Source organism: Antedon mediterranea, chromosome 3 (assembly GCF_964355755.1).
Source record: "Antedon mediterranea chromosome 3, ecAntMedi1.1, whole genome shotgun sequence".
NCBI classification, from domain to species: domain Eukaryota; kingdom Metazoa; phylum Echinodermata; class Crinoidea; order Comatulida; family Antedonidae; genus Antedon; species Antedon mediterranea.
The window spans coordinates 18,222,792-18,238,299 of record NC_092672.1 but is presented as its reverse complement, the minus strand read 5'-3'; the positions used below and the strand labels follow the sequence as shown (position 1 = coordinate 18,238,299).

Sequence of the window (15,508 nt, the reverse complement as noted above, 5' to 3'; positions counted from 1 at the left end):
CAATTCATTTGTAGATGTTGATGCCCTTTGGGAATCTTGGAAAAATATTTGAATATTAGCAGCAACCAATGGTATTTGGCATTAAAAAAAATTACTAATAAATGAAAACATTACATTACATGGTTTGATAATGAGGTACAAAAAGCCATTAAAGATAGGAAACTGGCAGCTAAGCTTTACAGACCAGGCACGGATTTAGACGACGGGGGCTAAACAACCTTTAGCACCCCCTAAAATTTATCAGCCATGTCTTTTTAAAATAAAATAATGATTATTTTTATTTTCTGCAACTTGATGGATCGTTTATCGTTTAGGCTAGGCCCGGGCCTAGTTTAGTGAAGTTGCACAAATATTATTTTATTATTCACGGTTGCATGAATAACAAAAATTGTGTCTCTCAATGTTTGATGAATGCAAGGAAACTTTTTAATAGTACGTATTCGGTGCACAACCATGTGGGTTCCGTTTGGATCGCGAGAGAGACAGCGGTGGCGCCAGGATCTTTCCGACGCGGGGGATAAATTCCCCGACGGAGGGGCTATACGAGCGAAGCCAGCCTTGCTAGGCTGGGGGCCAGGGGGCCGCCAAGGGCCCCCGGGGTCCAGGGGCGGAAGCAACGCGTTATAGCATAATTTGAGGCCGTTTTAATTAGATTTAGGGTAGCCAACTTTTCCCATTTTGTATGGTATATAGATAAAATACTGTGCGAAAAACACATTGCATGAGATCCGATGCGATGACTGTAAATCCACTCTTTCAATTTTAAAAATGAAGTTCAATATGCCTATCATAGAAAATATACGCGAACGTAATACTTCCCACGGGCCAAGAGGTATATCGTTATAATCGCAGAGGCGTAGGCAGATTGCTGTCTGGTGGGGGTGCGAAAATTGTAAATGTGCGAGACTAACACCCATGGACTGATCTGTAAGAACATTTTGAAAAATTACAAGTCTACCAGAGAACCAGCCCACCGAGGTTGAGATAGAGCTAAGAACATTTAAACAAGTTTGTTATGTCCCGGAAATTGGAATATAGTATTTCGAAAAAAAAAGAAACAAACTATATACGTCTCCAGGACCAGCTACCATTAGGGTTGAGCTGCTAAGAAAATTGTGAAAAATAGAACTGCTAGGTACCTGGAAATTGCACTTATATAGGCCCATATTGATAAATGAAACGAAATTATAAGTCTACAGGACCAGCCCGCCATGGATGGTTGGGTGTAGCTAAGACAATTTTGAAAAATAGAGCTGCTAGATCCCTGCAAAACATTGAAATATGGAACGAAATTATAGGTCTACAGGACCAGCCCACCATGGTTGGGGTGGAGCTAAGAACATTTTGAAAAATAGAGTTGCTAGGTCCCGGAAATTGGACTTATTATACTTCAAAGCATAAAACAAAATATATACCGGTACAGAACCAGCCCTACCATGGATATGGACCAGCCCTACCATGGATATGGACCAGCCCTACCATGGATATGGACCAGCCCTACCATGGATATGGACCAGCCCTACCATGGATATGGACCAGCCCTACCATGGATATGGACCAGCCCTACCATGGATATGGACCAGCCCTACCATGGATATGGACCAGCCCTACCATGGATATGGACCAGCCCTACCATGGATATGGACCAGCCCTACCATGGATATGGACCAGCCCTACCATGGATATGGACCAGCCCTACCATGGATATGGACCAGCCCTACCATGGATATGGACCAGCCCTACCATGGATATGGACCAGCCCTAACATGGATATGGACCAGCCCTACCATGGATATGGACCAGCCCTACCATGGATATGGACCAGCCCTACCATGGATATGGACCAGCCCTACCATGGATATGGACCAGCCCTACCATGGATATGGACCAGCCCTACCATGGATATGGACCAGCCCTACCATGGATATGAACCAGCCCTACCATGGATATGGACCAGCCCTACCTTGGATATGGACCAGCCCTACCATGGATATGGACCAGCCCTACCATGGATATGGAAACAAATTTGAAAAAAAGAGAGCTCTATGTTCCCAGACAATTTGTACATCGAAATATGAAACGAAATGTATAAGTATCCATGACCAGCTCTATAATTGGGGACGGTTGAGCTAAGACAATTTTGAAAACTAGAGCTGCAGGTCTTCTAAAACTACACTTATGATTTAAACAAATTCAGGCCTAAAGGCTTAAAAAAGTGACCCTTTTTACCTTTTATTTGGAGGGGAATGCGTCCGCAAGCGTAGACCATTTTCATTCGGGGAAAATCAGTTTATTTCCCAGATGTGGAATCTGGAATTTCGATGTATGATGAGCAGTTCATGACATACAGGACATTGGAAATGTAATAACTTTATTAAGATGTTGGAAAAATGTTTGTTTAGTGATGTAGGCGAGCCTACAGTGAAACGTCTATTTTAGGTACCCCACGGTAGGCCTACAGGGTTAATCGTAAATATAAAAAAAACAATAGATCGCGAACATAATTCGTACCCTTTTGCTGTATAGCGTACGTCGATACACAGTACACAACGTAACGCTTCAGTAAAGTTCGCCTGGAAACTACAGTACACATTCTGGTCCCTGGATGGAACATGATATCACGCGTAATCCGCTATGGGCCGGGTTCAATGTTAAACAATTCGTACAAAGGGACACCGCCAGACAAGTGCGTACCTATTGTTTATTAGATCGCCGGCAATAATGCATGCAAAAAAGTGTAATTAATAGCTCTCCGTCCGACGTACTAAAAAATGGAACGTCGCGGTTTTCTAGGCGCTGAAGCTACGAAGTGAACGCGAATGATTTTTACTGTATATTATACATTCCCCGACGAAAAGCACTCGCATTCCCCGACGGGGGGGGCTAGGCTCCCCGACGAGGGGCTACAGACCCCGTAGCCCGTATCAAGTCAAATTAAGTATTTCAAGGGCAGTATTTTATAGTGCTGACCAAGCCTACTATACTCTTTCAACTTCTGATGATTGGGATGGAATGGAAATCAGGATGATATTCAAAGCTGGAGCCCAAATACTGTATAGAAATTGGTTCTTACAACAAGCCGAGCATAAACAATGAACCAGCTTTGAAGACCATTTCATTTACAAGGTTCAAAATAAGATTATTTTCTAATAAAAACGATTATCCCACGACCAAGTTTTTACAATTAAGACCATGCTAAGCTGGTCTCAAAATGATATATATCTTACAGTCATCAGGACTAAGGTCCATCTGTACTGGGTCAGCTAGACCTAAGCCTCCTTGCTCATGTCCAGCCATTGAGAAGCCTGATGCTGAATAATCTGTAAATGCTTTGTCCATATCATCATGAGACTCCTGAGATCCTTGTTTTTGTGGTGGTGCTACATTTGATGTGCTTCCAGCAGATCTAACAGAACTTGTATGGCTTAAGTCTGTAAACAGATAAATATCTTTCATCAGCAAAAAATACATATTGTGCTTTATGATCATTGCTTAAAGTTTATGATCATTGCTTAAAGTTCTTAAAAAAACATTTTAAATTTGTAAAATTTAAAAATAAATGAGCATAGAAGATAAGAATGTTTGCCTTTGAGACCTTAGTATATTACATAGATCATTGAGGGGACACCTCTATTAAGGGGACAATTGGTCAAACAAGGTCAATTTTTAACACTACGGGCAACTCCAACAATTTTTAGTCGAATGTTTAAGTTAGTCCCTATAATTGGATAAATTTGTTTTCCCATCACAAAAACAAACAAAAAAGAGCAACATAATTATATTCATTTAGATAATAAATTATAGTACAAAAGTGTTGTAGAATTCCATGAGTCCAGTTTATTACCGGTATTGTTAATTTTGACATATCTTTTTTTCTACATTCAATTGTTGGTTATTGTTCCCTATTAAGGAGAAAAATGTTTTGGATCTCAAAGGTGTCGACGTAATAGTTCTACTGTATTTACTGTCTGTAATCAGAAACAAGTTTTACACTAATAAAAAAGTAAAAGCACTACTGATTACTGTCTATTGTAAACAGAATATATAAATTTACTCTAACAACCAAAATAAAGCACTATTTCATACAATTCTTATAAAATAGGGTACAAATTTATAAACTTATACATGAAATAGAAAATGCATTTAATGCTTTTAGGTTGAACCATTTGGACATCTATGGAATTAAAATGAATATTGAAATTACAAAAGGAAAACAGCATGCAAATGGATTAAACTTTACATATTAATATTTGATTTTAAAATACAGATCATACAAAATAAATATTTATATATAACAGTTTTTATTGACCATTTTTGTTAGACCGCCATGTTTTGATACTTTTTTAGTTTTCTGAAACACAACATAAAATGATTTAAGTCACAGAACACAATTTGTAAAGTATGACAACCAGAACAAGCAACATCGATTTGCACTTGCAACCAAGCTAAACAGATATTATAAATCACCTGCTGAGATTCTTGTAATTTGTTTTGAGTCACATGGTATTCGATAATTAAATATGTAATAAATAAATATATAATAGTTTATGATACGAAACTACCATGTACATGTATGATCGCCTTTGCAAAACATGCTGTTTTTTACTCAATGAATTATACAAAAAAAATTGTACAAAATATGATGAAGATGGATTTTACTTGATACCACAATGAAACGAACCAATTGTATTACACAAAACATGAAGTGCAATGTTAAAGCTATGGTGGCATCTGATATGAGCTGTGTCATGCTATAATACATCATGCCATCAGCTCCTTACCTGAGAGAGAGTAATTAGTGCTAGATCGAAATGATCGCAAAGAGCTTGTACGACTCAAATCTAAGAGAAAGAATTAATAGCAGAACAGGCTGTGTATGCATACAAGCAATGATAAGGTGTCCCAAGATAAGTAGTAACAAATGTAGTGCAGAAAAGTTAAAACATTAAAGAAAAATCAAGAAAAATGCATTCAAATGAATTGTGACATCACAAGTTGACATCACATTAATACAGTGTTAGGTTTACACAATTCTCCTCATAAATAAATGCATTTTACTTGAAAACAAACACATTGTTATTATAATATTAATGATAAAATTATTTTAAAAAAATATTGTTATACTTGAATAATGTGCATTAACCTATATAAACCTATATATCAGTAGTAACATGCATAATGTACTGTGTGTACAGTATGCAAGAACAAAATCTTGCAAATTAAAAAAATTGCATATAATAATGAGATACATCTGGGTTATAAAGACTACCAAGGATATAAGATTACACTGGGTTATAACTATATACCTTGGACAACCTGGGTTATTACTAAAGTACTTGGATTAAGACTAACTAGAAAAGGTTACATGGGTTATAACTACTGGGTTAGACTACATAATAATACTTTGGACAACCTGGGTTATAAGACTACTTGGTTATAAGACTACCTGGGTTATAAGACTACCTGGTTTCTAAGACTACCTGGGTTATAAGACTACTTGGTTATAAGACTACCTGGTTTCTAAGACTACTTAGGTTATAAGACTACCTGGTTTCTAAGACAACCTGGGTTATAAGACTACCTGGGTTATAAGACCACTTGGGTTATAAGACTACTTGGGTTATAAGACCACTTGGGTTATAAGACTACCTGGGTTCTAAGACAACCTGGTTTCTAAGACTACTTGGTTATAAGACTACCTGGGTTATAAGACCACTTGGGTTATAAGACTACTTGGGTTATAAGACAACCTGGGTTCTAAGACAACCTGGTTTCTAAGACTACTTGGGTTATAAGACAACCTGGGTTCTAAGACAACCTGGTTTCTAAGACTACTTGGTTATAAGACTACTTGGGTTATAAGACTACTTGGGTTATAAGACTACTTGGGTTATAAGACTACTTGGGTTATAAGACAACCTGGGTTATAAGACAACCTGGTTTCTAAGACTACTTGGTTATAAGACTACCTGGTTTCTAAGACTACTTGGTTATAAGACGACTTGGGTTATAAGACTACTTGGGTTATAAGACAACCTGGGTTATAAGACAACCTGGTTTCTAAGACAACCTGGTTATAAGACTACTTGGTTATAAGACTACCTGGGTTATAAGACCACTTTTGGGTTATAAGACTACTTGGGTTATAAGACCACTTGGGTTATAAGACTACCTGGGTTATAAGACCACTTGGGTTATAAGACTACTTGGGTTATAAGACAACCTGGGTTCTAAGACAACCTGGTTTCTAAGACTACTTGGTTATAAGACTACTTGGGTTATAAGACAACCTGGGTTCTAAGACAACCTGGTTTCTAAGACTACTTGGTTATAAGACTACCTGGTTTCTAAGACTACTTGGGTTATAAGACTACTTGGGTTATAAGACTACTTGGGTTATAAGACAACCTGGTTTCTAAGACTACTTGGTTATAAGACTACCTGGTTTCTAAGACTACTTGGTTATAAGACTACTTGGGTTATAAGACTACTTGGGTTATAAGACAACCTGGGTTATAAGACAACCTGGTTTCTAAGACAACCTGGTTATAAGACTACTTGGTTATAAGACTACCTGGGTTATAAGACCACTTGGGTTATAAGACCACTTGGGTTATAAGACTACCTGGGTTCTAAGACAACCTGGTTTCTAAGACTACTTGGTTATAAGACTACCTGGGTTATAAGACCACTTGGGTTATAAGACTACTTGGGTTATAAGACAACCTGGGTTCTAAGACAACCTGGTTTCTAAGACTACTTGGTTATAAGACTACTTGGGTTATAAGACAACCTGGGTTCTAAGACAACCTGGTTTCTAAGACTACTTGGTTATAAGACTACCTGGGTTATAAGACTACCTGGGTTATAAGACTACCTGGGTTATAAGACTACTTGGGTTATAAGACCACTTGGGTTATAAGACTACCTGGGTTCTAAGACCACCTGGTTTCTAAGACCACCTGGTTTCTAAGACTACTTGGTTATAAGACTACCTGGGTTATAAGACCACTTGGGTTATAAGACCACTTGGGTTATAAGACCACTTGGGTTATAAGACTACCTGGGTTCTAAGACTACCTGGTTTCTAAGACTACTTGGTTATAAGACTACCTGGGTTATAAGACCACTTGGGTTATAAGACCACTTGGGTTATAAGACTACTTGGGTTATAAGACCACTTGGGTTATAAGACTACCTGGTTTCTAAGACAACCTGGTTTCTAAGACTACTTGGTTATAAGACTACCTGGGTTATAAGACTACCTGGTTTCTAAGACTACTTGGTTATAAGACTACCTGGGTTATAAGACTACTTGGTTATAAGACAACCTGGGTTCTAAGACTCCTGGTTATAAGACTACCTGGGTTATAAGACTACCTGGGTTATAAGACTACCTGGGTTTAATAAGTCTACCTGGGTTTAATAAGTCTACCTGGGTTTAATAAGTCTAACTGGGTTTAATAAGGCTAACTGGGTTTAACAAGACTACCTGGGTTTAACAAGACTAACTGGGTTTAATAAGACTACCTGGGTTTAATAAGACTAACTGGGGTTTATAAGACTAACTGGGTTCAATAAGACTAAGGGGCAGCGTCAAAATTATATTACTACGTGTAACGTGGTGTGTTATTCTGTGTACTACAATTCTTTAATGAGGTGGGTGTAACCATGTTCATTGAAGCGTTAAGTGCTAACGCTACTAACGTTTTGCCTCATTCATATTAATGAGAAAATTATGGATTCGTTTGCTTCATTTACTGAATAATAAAAAACAGCACATGCTGTAAACGGTTTGAACACTTTGTAAGACATTATACATTATATAAGTGTTGTTTACCTCCGCCAAGGAGGTATATGTAATCGATCGCGTGTGTTTGTCTGTTTGTCTGTTTGTTAGCAGGATTACTCAAAAAGTAATTACAAGATCTTTACCAAAATGAATATACAGATAGATATGTGGTCAAGGACCATTCCATCAAATTTTGGAACCATTTGGGACCATGGTCCCAATTCTGAACCACTTTTTAGTATACTTTTCAGACCTGCTAGTGTTAAAAGATAGGACAGAATTTTTCAAAAGCCAGCGAGCAGTCTTAAAGTATTAAGTAAACTAAAATTGCATTTTCTCGAGAACTACTTGTCCAAAAAACTTCATTTTTGTACAAGAGGCAAGAGTTATAATTGGTGATTTGTAATTTTAAAACATAATTTGATTTAATGTGCACCTTTTTTGATGCGAGTAGTTTAAAAACCTATTTCTTTTCAAATTCATTCGTTTGATTTTCGCGTTGCTGTTCTATTGTTAGTCAACTGAAGCTATTGTTAATTGAAAGGCTTGTTACATAACCATTACATCAAACTCGCATACACATGCTTGTAGTGAAATTAGCCTAAATCACAAACAGCATTAAGACACACACAAATATATATATTTTTTCCCGGAGAAATCTTATGTAGGAGAATTTACAGTAGGCGGAGGTATGCACTCTCGGAGTGGCTTTCTAGTTTCTGCTGTTTTCAATTCAGGAGAATTCTCATTTTTGGAGCCTGAAGGTTTTGTTTTCAACATGTTTCCCGAACCAACGACTGTTGTGAAAATTCCATTTGATGTACATGCGCCCCTCTGGTAAGAAATTACCATGTGTGTTCATCATGCGAGTTTCGCCGGCGAACGAACGATTATTAATTTTATCCATTTGACATACACACGCACCTCAAGAAATTAAAATGTGTTTTTGCCTGTATAGTACCTGTCCGTTTCTGCTGACAATTGGCAAAACATTTTTTCAGCAGTAGGCTATAGTTTCGTGCTAGCTAAGTGGCGATTTGTCTGGAACAACGCAGCTATTATTAACACATTTGTTTCGCGCTCTTGTAAAAATTCTCAGGATAGAAGAAATAGAAAAATAAAAGACCATTTTCCGTAAGATATTTGTGTAATGTTAATCGCTATGTAATTATTTTTAATAAAAAGAAAAAAGCAGTACACAAATTTTATTTTCAGAATTATATTTTCAGCTAATAATATTAGCGCCGTCTTGTTCATTTAGATGTTGACAGGGTTTGCCCACTGTCTGGTCATGAAAGTGTGCGGCTTGTTTTTTAACGTCTACTGGTATAAATAATAGTAACAGTAGAATGTAATCAAATTAGGCAGGATATTTATTGTTTAAACTCTTGTATTAACTCCAAAAATCAACGGAGCGTATCTCTGGTTCTACTCATGAATATTCATTTGCTTATTTATGAATAATCAATTTGCTAGCGCAATTAATGAAATCCACAAGATTTTGCATAGACTAACATCCGTTAACCGCGGTAAACTTTGTGTTTACTGCGTTCACGGAGTAATATAATTTTGACACTGTCCCTATCTGGGTTTAATAAGACTAACTGGGTTTAATAAGACTAAAAACTGGGTTAAGAGTACTTGGTTTAAGAAGTGTACCTGGGATAAGAAAAGTACCTAAATAAGACTAACTGGTTATAAGACTATTGGATTACCTGGGTTATTAAGGCTCCTGGGTTATAAGAATACTGGGTAGTCTTCTTACATAAACAATTTATCTGGGTTATAATCTATATTATAAGGGAAAGAATTTGTTTGGTTGTTCATCATACACATTTTTTCTACTCCACATTGTGTATCGAAATGACCATCTTGCCTTTATAAGAACTTCAAGAACAACAAACAAGTATGGAAAATTGCATACCTGCAGTATTTGTTGGACTCTTACTTCGATCATCACTGTCGGATTCTTGTTGCGTACTTTCTGTAGCACTAGTAGCACCAAATCCCATGCTGCCAAGACTTGTCCTGCTTCCTGTTACACCAGCTCCATAGATGCCTATTAACTCATTGTGGCTGGAGCTGGCAATGCTTAGATTGTCATTATCCTTTGCTATACAAACAAAAAGCATGTATTATAAATCATAATTAGCTCTGTCAAGGAGGTTATTAATGATTTGTCTGTCTGTTAGCAAGATTACGTCAAAATGGATTTTGAAAAATTGTCACCATTCAATTTTTTGTAGTATGCAATCAATAGTTACATGATCTACACATGATTTTCTGCTTTTAGTTATATTTTCATTACCGGCGGCCATAATTATAAATACATCATAATTAGTTCATTTATTTGTATTTTTTGTATTGATTTGTATTTTGTATGTATATTTGTTACTATCTTTGCAGTTTATATGAGGAATGCCGGATATATGTTTTTATATATATTGAACCAAATAAAGAATAATAAAAATATTTAAAAAAAAAATAAACTCCAGGTTATCCATCATCATATAAGATCAAATGTGTGCGCATTCAACATGCATGTACAAGACCTTATAATGTTGTAACTGGGCAAAATCAATCTTTCAATAATACAGTATGTTTCAAACCATTTTAAATATTTCATATATTTGCATGGATGTGTATATTTGTGAGCATGCACTGTGCAGAGCACGGAAATTTAGACTAAAACTTTGAAATGATGGTCACAATTTGTGTACATTTTTACCATCTGACTGCTTTTGATAAATAAGAAACTTACTTATTGCACCACCGTTCCTTTTGTTCAACTTCTTTTTGCGAATAGCAACTTCATCATCAGAACTACTTGATGATTCTGATTCACTTTCACTGTGATAAGCAGCTAATAAAATCATACAAACACATCAATTATTCAGTATATGAGTAAAGTATGCGAGAGTATAAATATTTTGGAAGCAGCATTTATATGTATATAGGCCTACTACCTAGCTAGGGATAACGATGCAACATTAACAGTTAATAGCATACATTGTCTGTTGATATTTTGTATCAATATTAAAATAAAGAAAGAATTATGAAAATTTGACTTCGTCGAAAATAATAATTTTTAGCCATGAACGAAGCAAATAAATTGCGCCCTCAGTAGGCAATTGTATGACCTTAACAAATTTAGTAATATATTTTGTAATATCAACGTTGTAAATTTCAATACATTATTTTCTCGTCTTTTGGACATGCAGTCCTCAGACTTACATCATGACTTCACTTTGTGTTGATTCGCCACAAGTCAACCAATCAAAGGGCAAGAATCGAAAATCGTTCAAGCGTGAGCCTTCTTTTCCCAGACATTATTTGTCGAAGACATGCAACACACTATACACTATTTCTTTACAGAAATATTTGTTCAAAGTTCATTGTTTTAAAGATTATTCTCCCTTAAAATTTAAATCTTTCTTCGATTATTTAAACCGGGTACTTAATTAACAATTAGTATGACTTACGTCGTGATCGTCCTGCGGTGCGCTGCTGTCTGTTACGTAAAGTAGCAGCTGTTCTGCTTGGTCCCATGGCCTGATACTTGTCGGTGTCTTGCCGTTTTTCAGGAATCACATATTTAGGAATTGCTTTGAAAAACCAGGCTCCAGATTTTTTCCACAGCTACAGATAAATTAATAACTATTCATATTATATATGTTTGGGTTAATCAAAAGTATCTACGATATGAAATGAAAATATAATATTAAAATATTATGACCCTTTTTTTGAATGCAGACAATGGAAGACAAAAATACAGTAACGTTAATTTGGTTTACAAAAAATATAATGAAAGAGTGATTTCTTGTCGGCCACACACTCCAACAAACTAAAGTCATAGAATTCTATTTTTCAGAGCTACACATACTAAAGTTCAGAAAAAGGTCACATACAACTCTACCACTAATTCTAAAATCCGACATTGATTCAATTCATACACATTTAGAATTTAAAACAATTAAAAACTTCCACATCATGCAAAACAAACAAATTGCACAAAATAGGTCATCTTGGACAGATCTCATCCAAACCTTCCCAAAGCAGGCAGGGCAGAACACATATCAGCCAAGATTACTCATATGATTTACATGTGTTATTTTATCCCCCAAAAAACATGATTTATTCTGCATATAATTTTGTAAAACTGCTGCATGACTTTGTAGCGGTTGGCCAACTAAACTACTGTACCCTACTGTTGGTCGCTACAAGAAAATACTACTGTACTGCAATTTTGCTTACACATTTTTATTGTGATAAAGATTATAGTACAATGACAATATATATTTCTAAATACAGGTCTGCATTAAACAATTCTACAATTGAGATTTGTGTTTAATACGGTATACATTTCATACAACTAAAACATACTTCTCTGTTTTCACTACAAATCTTGCAAAGTAGTATAGGTTGTTTCTGGCAATTAAGGGTATCAACGCCGCATTTTGTGCACACAGACTGGAGAAAATAAACACATTAAAAGCATTATTAACTACATACATTCAACAACAAAATCTTAAACCAAAGAATTGAATTTTCTTTTGTAAATACTATATATTTTTAAAGGATAAATAAATATGTGATAAAATATCAGATAATACCAAGTTACTATAAATTAGATAATCGGGGATATTTTGGCTGGGACAAGAAAGCACACAGCCATATTGTATGCCACTGTAGAATAGGAAAATGTAAAACATTAACAAGTATTTTAAGCAAATATATATATACGTATTTGATCTCTGGTGCGCATGCATACAATTAAAGGGACTAGTGCTGTTCCGGCGTACCACGCCGAGAGTATTAAAGAATCGCTATCCAATCGACTTTCAACAATACCATGAAAGCTCCAGTGGTTTAATGGTTAGAACATCTGCATATCAAGCAGAAGTTTCCAGGTTCGAATCTCGATTGGGTGACTTTTTCTCATTCTTACAGATTTCCCATATTTATTGTGTCAAATTAATTAATTAAATTAAAGCACCAAAAATGTAAGCCAAATGGCTTTAGAAATAGGTTTTGTTATCAACCAGCTGACAACAAATTTGCAGTTCTATATCACATTGTTATTTGATGATTAAAGTTATAGAAGAAATCCTAGACTCTGCCCTTAAAACATACCAACAACATCAGCCACATAGTGGCTTAAAAAGTGTCTTGTCATGGATAGCAAACACCATAAAAATAAACATAATTCATGCAACTAAAAAACCCCTTAGTAATAAAAGGAAGTATACCCAACCAACAATATCTTACCATCTTTTTTACTTAATTGTATGCTGCCATTATAATTTGAAAAATATTAAAATTGAATGTACAGTAACTGACAGTTTATGTAGGCAAAAACCACAACTTCAAACAAAACATGTGAAAATAATAGGCATAGAAACACAAAATAATATTTTCCATATTAAAAAATAAAGGTGAAAATATAAACAAAAAATAATGAGCATTTTTCTCTGGTTAAATTGATTTAATTTCATTTCAAGAACATTTATTATTAATTTCAATAATAAAAAAATAACAATTTACATATGATATAATTTTTAAACTTTTAAAGACCTATTATTGGGTATCCTGTATTAGATGAAGACAAGAAGAGAAGTCTCTTGTCCCATACAGGATCCTAAAGAAAAAGATAACAACAACAACTACAAAGCAACAAAAAACATTTCAGAAAAATTGCTTCAAATTTATTTTAATGTTTTATTAGTAATTAGAAATTAAAAACATTTTAAATTTTTTTTCAAAAGATAACTATGGATTTAACATTTTTTAAACTGTCATTAATTTGAAGTACATTAAGAACCCTTCTTTGGGACATCCCTATCAAACTTTATGTGACAAAAAATGTGATGTAATCAAATATGGTATGGATATAATGTCATCGTGTCTATATGGGCACATCAAATTCTTTGTTAACATAAATTCCAGTCCAGACAGAGATTTAGGAGTTTGCAATACTGTATTGTAAAAAGATATTCCTCTCGTTCCTTAGTCCTTATCAATTTATAAATTTGTTACCATACTCACCAGGAGAAAATGAGAGGCTTTAAGTACTTGTTTAATAAGTATTTAAAGTTGAATCTCTGCTCCAGCAGGTACTAGTTCCAGCAGGTACTAGTTCCAGCAGGTACTAGTTCCAGCAGGTACTAGTTCCAGCAGGTACTAGTTCCAGCAGGTACTAGTTCCAGCAGGTACTAGTTCCAGCAGGTACTAGTTCCAGCAGGTACTAGTTCCAGCAGGTACTAGTTCCAGCAGGTACTAGTTCCAGCAGGAACTAGTTCCAGCAGGTACTAGTTCCAGCAGGTAACTAGTTCAATTTGGTTACTAGTTCAATTTGGTTACTAGTTCAATTTGGTTACTAGTTCAATTTGGTTACTAGTTCAATTTGGTTACTAGTTCAATTTGGTTACTAGTTCAATTTGGTTACTAGTTCAATTTGGTTACTAGTTCAATTTGGTTACTAGTTCAATTTGGTTACTAGTTCAATTTGGTTACTAGTTCAATTTGGTTACTAGTTCAATTTGGTTACTAGTTCAATTTGGTTACTAGTTCAATTTGGTTACTAGTTCAATTTGGTTACTAGTTCAATTTGGTTACTAGTTCAATTTGGTTACTAGTTCAATTTGGTTACTAGTTCAATTTGGTTACTAGTTCAATTTGGTTACTAGTTCAATTTGGTTACTAGTTCAATTTGGTTACTAGTTCAATTTGGTTACTAGTTCAATTTGGTTACTAGTTCAATTTGGTTACTAGTTCAATTTGGTTACTAGTTCAATTTGGTTACTAGTTCAATTTGGTTACTAGTTCAATTTGGTTACTAGTTCAATTTGGTTACTAGTTCAATTTGGTTACTAGTTCAATTTGGTTACTAGTTCAATTTGGTTACTAGTTCAATTTGGTTACTAGTTCAATTTGGTTACTAGTTCAATTTGGTTACTAGTTCAATTTGGTTACTAGTTCAATTTGGTTACTAGTTCAATTTGGTTACTAGTTCAATTTGGTTACTAGTTCAATTTGGTTACTAGTTCAATTTGGTTACTAGTTCAATTTGGTTACTGGTATTTATAGGTATCGATTGGAATTTTCTTCTGGGTGGATTTCTTTTTGTGAGAGTATAGTAGAGGAAATTCAACCTTAACAAAAATGTTCTTTTCTCTATCACACAAAAAATGTTTCTTACCCGTTTGCAATCAAAACATGTTAATGGAGAGGCTCCTAGCAAACCAAACTCATCTCCGCACAAAATACATTGGGTCGTTCCATTACCCAAAGCATTCTTCTTCATGTTATCCAATCTTTCTACCAAACGTCTGTGGGTAGATAAAAATATAAAGATGTTGATTGAAAGTTTGTACGAAAAAGTGCAACAAACTGATGTGTTGTTACTATATCACATTTATTAAAGGTGTATTTTCCACAAAAAATGAAGAAAAAAAAGATGAATAAAATCAAACTTTGCATAAGTCATTATGTAGATTTAAAGTCACTTCCGCAGAAAAACAAACAACAATAACTTTTTGTTCACTTCATAAAAAGACAAATATTAAACTGATTTAACCAAAAATAAGTTGTCTGACAGATAATGGGCTTCTGTTTGGCTACTTTTTCTTGAAATTTCATTTTTTTAAGGTAAATATATATATATATATATATATTTTTTTTAATTAAGACAATTTTTATCAAAGTGAATACTGACAT

At 34.9% G+C, this 15,508-nt stretch overlaps 1 protein-coding gene across 3 annotated transcripts in view; it reads right to left on the bottom strand.

Annotated features, from left to right (window-relative positions):
• The window catches only part of LOC140044990 (rabphilin-3A-like), a 37,453-nt gene that overhangs the window by 5,904 nt on the left and 16,041 nt on the right, over positions 1 to 15,508 (bottom strand). The window contains exons 4-10 of one of the 3 annotated variants that reach the window (XM_072089716.1): positions 14,991 to 15,120; positions 12,176 to 12,262; positions 11,275 to 11,431; positions 10,554 to 10,655; positions 9,717 to 9,905; positions 4,782 to 4,841; positions 3,228 to 3,431 (exon numbers count right to left, since the gene is read on the bottom strand). In XM_072089716.1, coding sequence (XP_071945817.1) covers positions 3,228 to 3,431; positions 4,782 to 4,841; positions 9,717 to 9,905; positions 10,554 to 10,655; positions 11,275 to 11,431; positions 12,176 to 12,262; positions 14,991 to 15,120 — 929 coding nt within the window. The remainder of the gene's footprint in view (positions 1 to 3,227; positions 3,432 to 4,781; positions 4,842 to 9,716; positions 9,906 to 10,553; positions 10,656 to 11,274; positions 11,432 to 12,175; positions 12,263 to 14,990; positions 15,121 to 15,508) is intronic. The other 2 variants (XM_072089717.1, XM_072089718.1) reach the window with 2 other exon arrangements.